Source organism: Marmota monax, unplaced genomic scaffold, assembly GCF_021218885.2.
Source record: "Marmota monax isolate L192 unplaced genomic scaffold, Marmota_monax_Labrador192_F-V1.1 WCK01_AAM20220418_F8-fsc00043, whole genome shotgun sequence".
Taxonomy (NCBI): Eukaryota; Metazoa; Chordata; class Mammalia; order Rodentia; family Sciuridae; genus Marmota; species Marmota monax.
In genome coordinates, this window is record NW_026691982.1 from 199,812 (window position 1) to 213,823 (window position 14,012).

General features: G+C 34.3%; 1 protein-coding gene across 4 annotated transcripts in view; it reads left to right on the forward strand.

The window, feature by feature from the left end:
* Scel (sciellin) overlaps positions 1-11,591 on the forward strand; it is a 94,474-nt gene extending 82,883 nt beyond the window's left edge. For all 4 annotated transcript variants that reach the window (XM_046447124.2, XM_046447140.2, XM_046447143.2 and 1 more), the window contains 4 exons: positions 2,135-2,209; positions 6,374-6,482; positions 8,578-8,680; positions 10,473-11,591. In XM_046447124.2, coding sequence (XP_046303080.1) covers positions 2,135-2,209; positions 6,374-6,482; positions 8,578-8,680; positions 10,473-10,489 — 304 coding nt within the window. In that variant the 3' untranslated portion in view covers positions 10,490-11,591. The remainder of the gene's footprint in view (positions 1-2,134; positions 2,210-6,373; positions 6,483-8,577; positions 8,681-10,472) is intronic.
* Positions 11,592-14,012: the final 2,421 nt, after the last annotated feature.

Sequence of the window (14,012 nt, forward strand, 5' to 3'; positions counted from 1 at the left end):
CATGCAGATACACGTAACATGTAAGAGGCCTTAGAGCAGAAGTAGCCCCGGTGAATCTTCTAGGTGCAGGGTAACTTCAGGAGCTCCAACAAACTTCATATATGAGGGAAAGTGAGCAATTTTCCAAAAAAGGTTCTTCAAACCCACGCATAATTTATCCTTTAAAATATAAATTCCAATTTGATTTTTGTCTTAATCTACGTTGCACTCTATGGTATGTTGAAGACAATGATTTCTGCCCTCTTTTAAATAACTTACATATAAAATATTTCAAAATAATTTTTTCACATATAATTTTATGTTGACATTTTTAAAGAAAACAGAAAATATTATAAAATAATACAAAACCAAAATTGGCTCCAATTTTATTAAATATGAGGCATGTGCTGCTGCCAGTCTGGAACACAGGAAGTAATGCTACCCCCACATCTGTGGTACCTTTCAACCTGCGTCAGAGTAAATTTTAAAATAACAAGTAGTTGAAAAACATTGGTAAGTAGATAAATAGTATCAAAAAATATTACAATGAAGGCAAGACTCCAAATACTGTAAAATAGAATTAGAAAATAACAGGCATTTCTTCCATATTTATATAATAATCTCTCTCACACATCATCAGCTCTAAGGGATATTACACCAATATGTTTTGATTTCTAAAGAAATGTCTTACAGGAACTCATGCCAATAACTGCAGTATTGATTTTCAAGGAAATGATGATTTTTCTAGAATTATGTATATTCTATAAAACATCTAACTTTAGACATTTTGATATAGTGTGGACTCTGGGCTAGCATCACCTCAGAACTTGCTAGAGATGAAAATTCTTTGGCCTCCCTCTAGACCTGCCAGATCAAAAGCTTTGCAACTGGAACCCAGAAATCTCATTTTAACAAACTTGTCATGTGTTTCTGATACACATTTAGGTTTGAGAAAAATCAAATTTTGGTTTTGTATTATTTTATAATATTTTCTGTTTTCTTTAAAAATGTCAATATAAAATAAAAGATAATAGATTACATTGTTGCATGCCAGGCCAAGTGTTTACAGGGCAGAACATTCTGGAAAGATTGATTTTCCCCTCCTTTAACTTAACAAAGTGGTGATGCAACCCCAAACACCCCTAACTTCCCTAAAATCTCCACTGACAGACAGTGCATTGTAGCATAGAGTCTCTAGAATCAGATTTGGGTTGAGTCTTTGTTTGCCATTTATTAACCATGTAGTCTTGGCAAAGCTATTCTGCAGTTCTCTGTTTCCTCATCAATAAAATAAAAGTAATGATATGTGCATCATGAACAAATATGTGCAAACTCTTATTTGGCATTGAGGGGTAATGTGCTCCAGGAAGTAGATTTTAGTTCTGACAGCAGTCTGCCTATGGACTGTTTGGATGGAGAGAGAGATTTCTCATTGAAAAATCTCATGTGAGGGATGTAGAATTATCACTTGCTTGAAATAGTAGCAACATGTTGAATTGAATCGTAATATATTCCCAGGTAGCCTAAGTTTTTGGGAAGCAATTATGAGGAGCCAACTGGTTAGCTCACAACAGATTCATTTGTCTCCAGAAGAAGTGACGTTTAGAAGCTGGGACAATCTACAAAATGAAAAAGAGAGGACTTTTAAAATTGCACTTAAAATTTTGCTTTCATTCTAAATTACTCCTTCTTGCATGTTTTCAAGTAAAAATAAAAATTTCTAGAGCTTTCTCTAAAAGCTCATGTGTGTCCATTGTTCCCTGGGAATGGTGTATGTGTGTTTGCCTGCCTTGCTTGGGCTTTGTGTGTTACCTTTATTTTATATTAGACTGCAAATAGTTTTAGTGAACAAGTGAGGTGAAAGTATACATTTTATGAAAAAATATTGACTTATTTACCTACTTGTTCCTATATTCCTTACCCTACTCTATATTTACTTTGATGATATATCAACTTGGAGGCATTTTGTGCATCAATACTTCTACAGATTAAAAAAATAAGTGTCAAAGCATTATCCTGACTTGCAGGGTAACAAAAAACAATAATAATAAGGCTGCATGTGTATGTTTTCTTACAATCCATCAGTGTATGCATATGATATTGATACTAGAGAAAACATATAGACTCTCATATCTTCATGTATGTTTGTTTCTAGTAAATCACCAAAAGATGGATATCAGGAGAATACTTCTGGAAAATATATACAAACTGTTTATTCAACTTCAGATCGGTAAGCATGTCTATATTTCCAAACATAAAAGTATACATTAGTGTGCACACACACACACACACACACAAAACCCATATACACATACATATATATTCTCATTATCATTTGTTCTCGAGATGGCTCTCCTAATGATAATTGTTATGTATGTACAAGAAGAGAATACAACTCTGCATCCAAGAATTTGCCTCTTGGTCTCCTGCTGTTGCTGATCTCTAATTTTGATGCACATTATTCCAAAAATCCTTTCCATTCTTTGCAGCAGCCTTCCAGGCCAGCCCTTCTGCTATTGATGATTCCCAGGAGTCCCCAATTCCACATTATTAGCATCTAGGCTTCATTGTACCACTAGACTACCCTCAGCCCTCCCTCCTTGTGGTTTTTCAAAGCCATCTCACTTTACAAGCAGCTGCATGGATATACTTACTGATAAGACCTACTCTGGACCTAAGTGCAGTTCCCAGGGGGAGAGTTATGATGAGTATTGATTTAGTGCTGGTGAACTGACCCCACTCCAGGCTTTTGCTATTAGTGATCTTCTACTGTTTAATGTTCAGTGGGGCCCAATGTTCACTCCTAGATGACACTCAGGAGTGTGTGGCCTGCAGATTTGCAGTGGAGTAAATGAAAATAATTAGCATTTCAACCTGATCACTGGAAACCAACTGTAATGCAAATATTTGATATTCCACCAGTTTCTCTATAGCAAGGGGTAGAAATATGACTCATTGAGAATAAGGGTATATCTTGTTTTTATGTGTAGCTTCCAATGCAGTGTTTGGTGTCTAACAGGTACTCAGTAAATGTTTTCTAAGCACATGAACCTATGTCCCATTCACAAAGGAGAATATGGGTGAACCAAGCATCAAAATTTTATCCTGTTTCTCTGATGGAAGGAAAGTGAATTAGTATGACCATTATGGAAAACAATATGGAGGTTCCACAATAAACTAAAATGGAACTACCATAGACCCAGCAATTCCACTACTGGGTATATATCCAAAGGAAAGGAAATCAGTATGCCAAAGAAACATCTTCACCACCGGTTCATCGCAGCAATATTCATAATAACCAATATATGGAGTCATCTAGAGGTCCAATGATAGATTCATGGAAAAAGAAAAGTTGGGATATATGCACACAATGGAATATTATTCAGTCATAAAAAGAATGAAATCCTGTTATTTGTGGCAATCCAGATGAGCCCAGAGAACATTATGTTAAGTGAAATAAGCCAGGCACAGAAAGACAAATACCACATTTTGTCACTCCTATGTGGAAGCTAAAAAAAGTTGATCTCATAGGAGTCGAGAGTAAAATGGTCCAGGTGGTGGAGGGCAAGATAGAGAGAGGATAGATAACAGGTATCAAAATACAGTCAAACAAGAGAATTACTTCTAGAGTTCTATAGCCCAGTAGGATGAGCATAGCTAACAACAATGTATGGTTTATTTCAAAATAACTAGAAGAAAGGATTTTGAGACAGAAATGCTAATTACTTTGATTTGGTCATTATGTATTGTATGCATATATCAAAATATCACATCATGTCTGATAAAAATGTATAATTATTATATGCCAATCAAAAATAAAAATATAGCCCCTTTATGATAATCTTCCAAGATTGTTCCCATTATCAATGCTCTGCTGGGTGTCCTGCCTTTATGTTACACTTCTCTGAGGAGTAAAGTAATCTATACAAACATTGGAATTATAGACACTATGTAGGTAACAACAACAACAACAACAACAACAAAACAAACCAAAGCTAGATTTTTCATAATCCTTTGTAAATGTCTATGACTAATTGTATAATCCTTAATTTTAAGGACAGCACCAATATCAGAATTCTACCTGCACTCATATTTTTATTGTTAATGTAATGAAGGGAAATATGCTTCATTAGAGTCTTTCTGTTAATATGAAGAATTAGAGAATTAGCCTGAGGCAGTTCATGAACTTTTTCTTAGTTGTAAGTTCTCTGTAAGCCCAGTAGGTCAAGCAACTCTTGCTGTTGGTTAGTGTGTGAAATTGGCTATGTCCCCACAGTTCTTATCCAAGCATATCAATCCCATTAAAAGTGGTTGCATACATTATAAAACAAAGACCAATTTTTTTACACATTCTTTATGGGCTTTTAGAATCTGCTCCTGCTGAACATTGGCAGATGGTCAATCACTGCAAATGCCCTCAGGGAGGAGCAGCTCCATCTATCTTGTTCACTGTGCTTGGTTCCTCTATCATGAACCCCATGAGCCCACCTTGAGAGCTCCTTCATCTTCAAGCCTAACCATATGCACTTTTTGGACAAGCCTTTCCTGACTCCTCCCAGCATTGGTTGCTTCCTCAGTGGACGCTCCTCTTCCCTCATATCCATGTCATGCTGTCATCACTGAGTCACATGTCTGGCTTCCCCAGGGGAAACAGCTTCTCATAGGAGGACACCATCTAGCCATTCTTTGTACTCCCAGTTCCTAGCTCAGTGCCTGTGGAATGGACAGCAGATATAAAGCACATACTTTCTGCTCTTAAAGTGCTTATAGTCACAAATGGGAAATTTGGGTGTGCATGTACATACATCTGTATATAAATGGGTAATTCATAGGGAAATATTTGCCTGGTATCTATAAGTGAGTAGTTAGAGAATGAAGTGAAGGGGAAAATATTTACTTATGCACATAGGCATGAGCAAGAAATTGCTAGAATGACTAAAAGTATAAAACCAGAAAAGGTTTATCTACTTTAATTCCTTTCTTCTCTGGTTTCTCTTCCTCCTATTTTCCCTCTTCTCTGCTTCACTCATGGGCTTGATGACACCATAGTGGCTTCTGGGCATGACTAGCTCTTGTCAACACAGGGAACCCAGTAGGCCTCATGGGTAGACCTAAACTCTCCATTCAAAGCCACTCACTGGCTGCATGACAGCAGCAATATACTGACCTTTCTCTGCCCCAGTTTCCCTTTCTAGAAAGTCATGCTAAAAATAACAATACTGACTTCTCAGTAATGTTGTGAAGGGTAACTGAATTTTTATACGCAGGCTTGGGCAAATACACCGCACATGTTAAGCACTATACAAGTATTGGCTATTTTTATTTCACTATCCATGAAGTATCCTACTCTGGAAATATCAGGTGGGTGTGCTAAAGCCTCAAATCCAATAAATACTACTTGGTGTGATTTAAGACACTCCTGAGACCTTACAAAAGGAAAAGAATCCTTTCCTAATGCTCTGGTATGATCTAAATTTTTCTGTATTCTGTTGATTGCATCTATAATTCATTTACATTAGTTTCACAAAACTAATCAAATTTTATATCTTCCTGTAGAATATAAACTTTGTCATGATAGGTATCCCTAAATCTGACTCTTACCCTGGGTGGTGACTCTAGACCTTGGAGTCCTTGAGCACTATAGACCCATCATTTGTGAGTTTATAAACACACCCTTGAATGGATTTCTATTTGGGGCCTATTGAATATTTCAAGTGTAAAACCTTTACATTAATCTGTAACATACTTTCCCCATGTAATCTGTAAACTGATAGAGGTAAATTAATAATTAAAAAACCCTCTTCCAGCTTCAAGAGGTCCTTATAACCTACTTTAGCAGGGAAACTGAACATCTCTGTCCTGCTCAGATGCATTCTTGATTGCTAATGGTTTAATAATCTGAGACTTTCCCTCATGTTAATTCTTTGACATCATCTTAGGGGTAACTAGAAAATCAATTCGATTACTAGAATAAGTAAACTCTGCACTTTTTTTTATTTTACTGTAGTTTCCTATATGAGGATGTTGACTCATAATGGTGATGGGTGAGGGGAGCATGGGAGGAATGGAGGAACTTTAGATAGGGCAAAGGGGAGGGAGGGACGGGTGGGGGGGCAAAGGGGAATGAATGATGGTGGAATGAGTTAGACATCATTACCCTAAGTACATGTATGAAGACACAAATGGTGTGATAATACTTTGTGTACCATTAGTGTCTTGAAAAATTGTGCTCTCTATGTGTAATGTGAAATGAATTGCACTCTGCCATTGTGTATAACAAATTAGAATAAATAAATAATTTAATTTAAAAAGTAACATACTATTTCTACATGACTTCTGTCTTTTATATGATAGCAAATTTCTTTTTAATTTTTAATTGCTTATATCTCTACAGGTCAGTCATCGAAAGAGATATGTGTACTTATTGTCGCAAACCCTTGGGTTTACAAACGAAAATGATTTTAGATGAATTACAGATTTGCTGCCATTCCACTTGCTTTAAGGTAAACATGTGTTTATTACACTTAACTAAATGTTAAATGGCATAATAACTGGAATTAAAATAATTATTTATTAAAATTCATGGAATGAAGTGAAAGCATTCAGAAACTCTATAATTCACATTAATAATGCACAACTTACATATTTCTCAGAGCTCTGTAGCCTAAACCTCAAAGGCTTAAAATTACTATCTTGGTTTTAGGCTTAGAGTTGATTACTGACACATCTATTCATTCTTACCCAAGAGATTTAAGTCTGTGAAAAAGATAAACACTTGTTCTTTTTATAAAGTTTCTGCAGCATTTTGATAATTCACATATTGCATAAAAATATATAATGAAATCAAAAGAGGAGAATAAACTTAAGAAAGCAAGCAACTCTTTCATCATGAAATCAGGCCTGATGGGTTTAACAATTGTTAAAACTCAATCTGCTTTTGAGCCTATGATCAATTGCAATTAATTGTGGTTTAATAAATAATAGTAGACATTCATTAGCATAGTATTTCAGAGTTTGGTTTCTATCAGCTATTTTTTTTTTCTCAGCAATGACATTGGGTGGGTCAACGTGACAGCTTTGGGTGTAATTGCATGAGTAAACACTGAGCTGAGAATCTGAAGACCTGACTTCTGGTTCTGCCTCTGCCACTAGTTATGACTGAGTGACTTTGGAAACCATCTAGATTGCCTTGGACTATTTCCTTACCTGTTGACTAGACCAGTTGTTCTTAATGCTGCCTGCATCTTATAATCATCTGAAGCGATTAAGGGAAATTATCAGAATGCTTGGGACAAGCCCCAGTTAAACCAAGAATCTCAGAGATAATTTGGGGGCATTAGTACTTTGAAAACTAATATGCAGCCAATTGAGAGCCACTTACCCAAATCTATGGGTAGTTATAGCTCGGGCATTCTATGATTGATACAAATTATCTAATCCAAATAGATGTAATACTTAGTGAATTGAATGTTTCTCCTCCATTTACCTTCAGATAGTAACATAAAGCAATCAGAAATTTGGTGCATTATTTTGAACAAAGAAAAACTCACCCAATAGAGGATTATAAAAATATATTATGAAGATTGAATAATTATTTGATTATAAGAATATGCAATCGCTTCCTATTATTAAATATATTCAATTAAATAAAAGTATATAACTCTTTCTTTCAAATTATTATGAATAAAACTTTATAAATGAGAGAAAATTCTCCTGATTATTGCTTTTGGTAAATAGGAACAATTTTCATTTATTATATTTTAAATGATTTGACACCATTTCCAATGTCATTATAAAACAAAACTGAGAATAAAAAGGTTCCCCACACTTGTAGAAAAAGATAGTTTGTTCTGTAGCCATGGTAATAGAGAGCCATCTGAACTGGTCTAAACATGTCAAAGTAATCAATGACAATTCACTTTAGTGAACCCACTTCTGAGAGCAATTAGTGCCCCTGCCTCATGCTTGGAACTCAGCCAATCAGTAGTGGAAGGGTCTAAAAGAGAGGCCAGATCGTTCCTGCTTCTGTCACCCAACACAACTCAGAATAAATTTTCCTCCTAAACCTTATGTAAGAAAACCATAAATGCTACCTTGTATTTTTGTTTGAGATATTGGGTGAACATCCTGTCCTTGGCATAACCAATATAAAAACTATTGTAGGGCTGGGGATGTGGCTCAAGCGGTAGCGCGCTCGCCTGGCATGCGTGCGGCCTGGGTTCGATCCTCAGCACCACATACAAACAAAGATGTTGTGTCCGCCCAAAACTAAAAAAATAAATATTAAAAAAAAAAAAAAAAAAAAAAACTATTGTATCTGCTCCCTTGGGAGTTAAGTAGATAACTTCAGTGGTAGATAGTCCCTGAAATATACCAGCATGATAGAAAGAGGATATGAGAGTCCATTTGAAAAGTTTTCCACATGGATTATAGGACCAGGATACTCTCAAATTTCCTGTGGTGTTTTTTGAGGCTGCGTTGGAGTGAGGCTATGGAAGGTGGTCTTGAATGAACTGAAAAGGCTTCTCTACTTTGTTCCTCCAAGAATCTAGACTTAATCTATGATGTAAACTTTATATTTATGCTTTTCTCCATTAGTGTGAAATATGCAAACAGCCTTTGGAAAATCTACAAGCAGGTGACAGTATTTGGATTTATAGACAGACAATACACTGTGAACCTTGCTACTCCAAGGTCCTGGGTAAGTGTCAGGATCTGTAAGGAACAATCACTTTTATTACTAATGTACATTGAATATTGTTGAAAATGATTTATTGAAATAAAGTAAGATATTTTATTAATTAATTATATTTAGTTAACAATTTAGCAGCATATAGTTATACTATGATAATATTTTGTTACTGGTATAAAATCAGTCAATATTTATATTATCTTCTGATATTACATAGGACATAGATACAACAAAGAAAGAAATCATTTATTTTTAAAAATTTCCCATTTTTTCAAACAAAAATAGATCTTTGCTGATAAATTGATTTTTTAAACTGAAGTCCATTTCTGTGAGTGACCTTTTACATTTACACTTGAATGTATTTTTTTTAGATAATTTTGTCAGTATTGTAAATGCCTTTTTTTGTTTTGTTTGTTTGTTTTTTGTGCTAGGAATTGAACCCAGGGCCTTTACCACTGAGCTACATTCCCAGCACTTTTTACTTGTTATTTTGAAGACAGGATCTTGCTAAATAGCTTAGGGTCCTTCTAAGTTGCTGAAACTAGCCTTGAACCTGCAATCCTCCTGCCTCAGCCTCTCAAGTAACTGGGATTACAAGTGTGCACCACTGTGCCTGATAATAAATCCTTTTTAAATTTCAAATATTTTTAGTTATAGATGGACACAATACCTTTATTTCATTTATTTATTTATTTTTATGTGGTGCTGATGATTGAACCCAGTGCCTCATGTGCTAGGCAAGCGCTCTACCACTGAGCCACAACCCCAGCCCTTAATGTTACTTTTAAATGAAAAATAAATAGAGTTGATTCTTTATTAAATATAACATTTAAATGTTTTTGACAATATAGATCAAATATTAGTATAATTTAGACTCATAATTAACATTGATAATGTGAGGAGAAACCATTAAGGATATGTATCTTCAATGAACATTTTCTATAAACTAAGTGAGAAAGGTATAAAAGCTGACTGAAAAGATGAACAGAGGACATAAATTAGCAAAATAAAGTCCTTTGACATTTGATCAACTTTTACAAGCCAGTATCTACATTTTATTTTTATGTTTAATAATAAGTAGATAAAATAACCCAAATGAGATTGAAGAGAATGTGAACAACACTTTTTTCCTTGTCTTGTTGACACAGTGAATGAAAAGAGGAACATTTGGGATTCCTACATGGGATCCAAAGTACGGAGCTTGATGACAAATGTGTGAGCTTAATGAGCTATTGGGAGGCTACATCTGGAAAATGCTCTGAAAAATATTCAGAAACCCACGTTCCATCAGGCTGCAGAATCAATTACAAGAATAAACCTAATTATATTCATACTTCTTCTATTTTCTGCTTCTCCAAAACAGCTCTCATATTTGCTTTTATTTCTAATTTAGCAGCCGTAGCCTGATCCAACATTGTATCATAGGTCTTGATATGCATGGTGGTAGCGCTAGAACTTTGTCTCCCGGGAATCCATGACACTTTAGGGGGTGTGGTTACACAAGGACTGAGACTTTGTGCCTTCCCCCCTGCCCATGTACACTTCATAGGCACTGCATTTTTTTATAGTACATATAAGTTGACAAGATGACTCTCAAGCATTTTATGAATATGCATATCTGATATCTGGTACTTCACATGTGGCCCAAAGGGACATCAGTGAATTCAGGAGTGGAAGGAAAAGTGGAATGCCTAATCCACCACTCTCCCCTAGATGAAAGATTGTTTTTTAAAATCTTAATTGTAGACTTATTTTTGTGCTGAATTTGTATATCTAACTTTTTTTTTTACTTTTTTTTCAGCAAAATGGATTCAGTGATGATGGCACATGGAAATCAAGATGAAAAACATTAAGAAATTAAAAGTTACAAGTTTTGAGAGTATGTAATCTAGAAAAGCTTTTACACTGAAGATTAATTCTTGTATAAAATCAACAAGTCTGCTATTGCATAAATAATCTAATTCCCCTCAGTAAGGTCAAATACATAAAACAACCACCTTGTATCTGGTTAGATTTAGTGATTTAAAAAAATTGGGGGGCTGGGGTTGTGACTCAGTGATAGAACACTTGCCTAGCATGTGTGAGACACTGAGTTCGATCCACAGCACCACATAAAAATATATAAATAAAATAAAGGTATTGTGTCCATCTAGAACTTATATATATATATATATATTTAATTCGGGTGGTTATAGTAATCAATGTCAAAAGTCCATCCCTGCTTTATATGTTCGCTGTGCATTATGGTTTTGATTATTACCAAATTTCTCATTTATTCACTTTTATTCCACTGAGAATTTGGATTCACAGTCATTATGGAAATCTTGACAAATATACTACAGAAAGTAACATATGCTTTTTTTATCTGCAAAAGAAATGCCGGTAGAAATTTTCTTATAAAGTTTTGCACAAAGATGTCAACATAAAAGGTTATATGGACCTTAGAAAATCACTTAAACTTTCTAGATCTCTGTGACATTATTTGTAACATGAAGGGCATAGGACAAAATGATTTCTAAGGTCCCTTTTTGCTACTCTGGTTCTCTGATTCTAGAATTTGGGGTTTGCTTGTTAGAAATATGTCAGTATGTGTGTTTGTTAAGTTTATTGAACTACATGGGATATATGAGAAATTTGACCTTAATATCATCCTTCAATTTATCAGAAGAATAGTTTTTATAGACTATTTTTTAAAAGGAAATAGATTTATAGATAATAGGTAAAATCATATAACATATATAATTACATGCTATAATTTGTTAAATTTTCTTTGCATGCATTTCAAAGTCTGGGTGTACAAATAATCTATGAGAAGTAATTGTTATGGATTACAAACACATTCTACATACATACCTATTATGTAGCACTTTGTATTTACAGAAAGCTTATAAAAATAAAATGAACTATCAAGTATGCAGAATTTTTTGTGGTGTGTCTATAAATGTTATTCACTAACATATGTTTTATCAATTATACTTAGCACAATGTCTTACATTCTATGAGGTGCTGTTATTTTTCAATTGTTTAAGCTATAGCTTCTGTTTTTAAAGAACATTTTCTGAAGGAATTGAAAACTCAATAATTATGTGAGAAACTAGTCTTAGTGAGAAATTGAAGTTATAAACTATTTTGCAGACACATACCAACTGTTTCTTGAAGGGAGTTTAATTGAGGTGCAGGTAGAATTCTAGGGAGGTTTTAAGCAGTTTTGAGAAACTGATACAAACTAGGGAAGTTAAAGGATGACCATGTATAATGCAAATGGTGATAAATTCAAAGAATGATTGACTTGTGTTATAATATCATGCATCTGTCCCTCTTAGAGTCTGTTCCACAAAGTGTTAAACACAAAGTGCTTATCAAAATACAGCAATGTATAATTGTCCTATGGAAAAGGAGCCAGAAAAAACAATTAATAATAATTTGATATTCATTAATTCATGCTTGATGAGAAGCGGTGGTAATTGAGCCATATGTTTTATTGTTCTTTTATTACATGCTATCAGAGTGGATCAAAAGAAATAATTTTCTTAGAGTTGAAATTCACTGCAGAAAAGGATGGATGAAATAGCATCCCTGCCTTTTCTACAAAGTGTATTAACATCTCAATGCTTTTGTAGTAATTAAAAATCATCTGAATACCATTTTAAAGTATAAAAACCTAAAGGGAACACATTTCTCACTCTTCCAAAGCTGTTTTATGGATGCTTTCTTCTGCAATAATGTGTTAAATCAAACCCAAAGCTGTTGTAAAAATGAAATAAAAATGAAGTGAAGAGAGAAGGGTTTCCGATTCATCAAGACCACTTCATTATGTCTGAGTTTATTGTCACAGTAGAAATGACGGACTCCTAAAACAACTTGGAAGATCTTTTTTTTTTTGGCAGCCAATTAATTATGTTATGATTTACATACTTGTCCTGGACACAAGTACCTAAATCTAGGGATACCAAGTCCTGAATTCTATTGCTAATTAAAATATGTCTCTGAAAGAGAAATAATAGTTTCATCATGAGAGTATCTTTTTAAGAGAACTAAAGAAAAGAAATACAACAATTTCAGAATTTTGTTCTGAATTTCTTAAAATAGCATGCACTTTTAAAACAAGGCCAAGAAATAAGAATTCACTCAAGAATCTGTACATCTTTACTTGTTTGATTGCGATCACTCAGCTAACTGGTTGGGAGTGACGAGGTGGTCTGGCTGTCATTGCTGGTGGTGACTCGTTTACTATGGAAGACAATCATGACTGTTTGGAACATTTTCCTGCTCAACTTGATTCAGAGCTTTATCAAAACAAGTGACAGATCTATGTCATGGCAAAATAACAATGATAGTGTTTTTCTTTTTTTTTTTTTTTAACTGTGGAATGGTTATTTTGGTACAATGTAAATAAAGTGCTTTTAGAATCCCACCTATTCCACAGCACTTTTCCCTACTAGTTTTATTCCCTTTTGTTTAAAATTTGGGGCTCTCTAATGCGCCCTCAGCTCAAACATCACATGGGTCTATAAATCTATTTCTGGTGCTCACCCAATTTTGTAAAAATTTTTTAGTTTTATTTTTTAGTTGTTGATAGACCTTTATTTATATATGATACTGAGAATCAAACACAGTGCCTCACATATGCCAGGCAAGTGCAGTATTGCTGAGCCCCAGCCAGCCCCAGCTCCATCACCCTATTTTTATATGATCTCTTTTGTTAGATGTCTAAGGGTCTTTGAATGTTTTATGTATACTTGAGAATTTCATTTGAATTTATTATAATACCAAAATTCGACACCATTCTGACCCTTTTTTCCTGGACCTTTTACCTGGCATTTGAGAAGCATGGCTTCTGAGAGATATTATTAAAATATTCAAAATGCATAAATTAGGTAATGATTTTAGCTTTCTTCACTGTAAGAGGAAACTGGACACCATCATTGCTTTATAAATGCCATCTGGGAAAGACCTTTTAGCTTCATTGGCTTCTACATTCCTTTTGATGCATTTTTCTTATTAATGCATTTAAATACCTATTGTTTTAGGTTCTCTGGAGGAAAAGATGCACAGCTTATAATCTATCGTTTTTTCATTCATTCATTCATTCTGTTATATTAACTAACTTCAACTTTTTCTTTGAGAACTTTGTTCATTCCAAGTCCTAGTGGTGGAAAAAAACAGCTTAAGTCCCTGCTCTCATAAACTACATTCTAAAGCAGGAAGGCAAGTAGAAGAGCAGTTTGAAAGACAGAAAGAAAATAAATATTATAATTCTGATATTAATAAGACCCACACAGGAAATGGAATACTGTGACTGTTTGAATGGAGTAATTTTAAAAATGAGGTGGTAAGATGA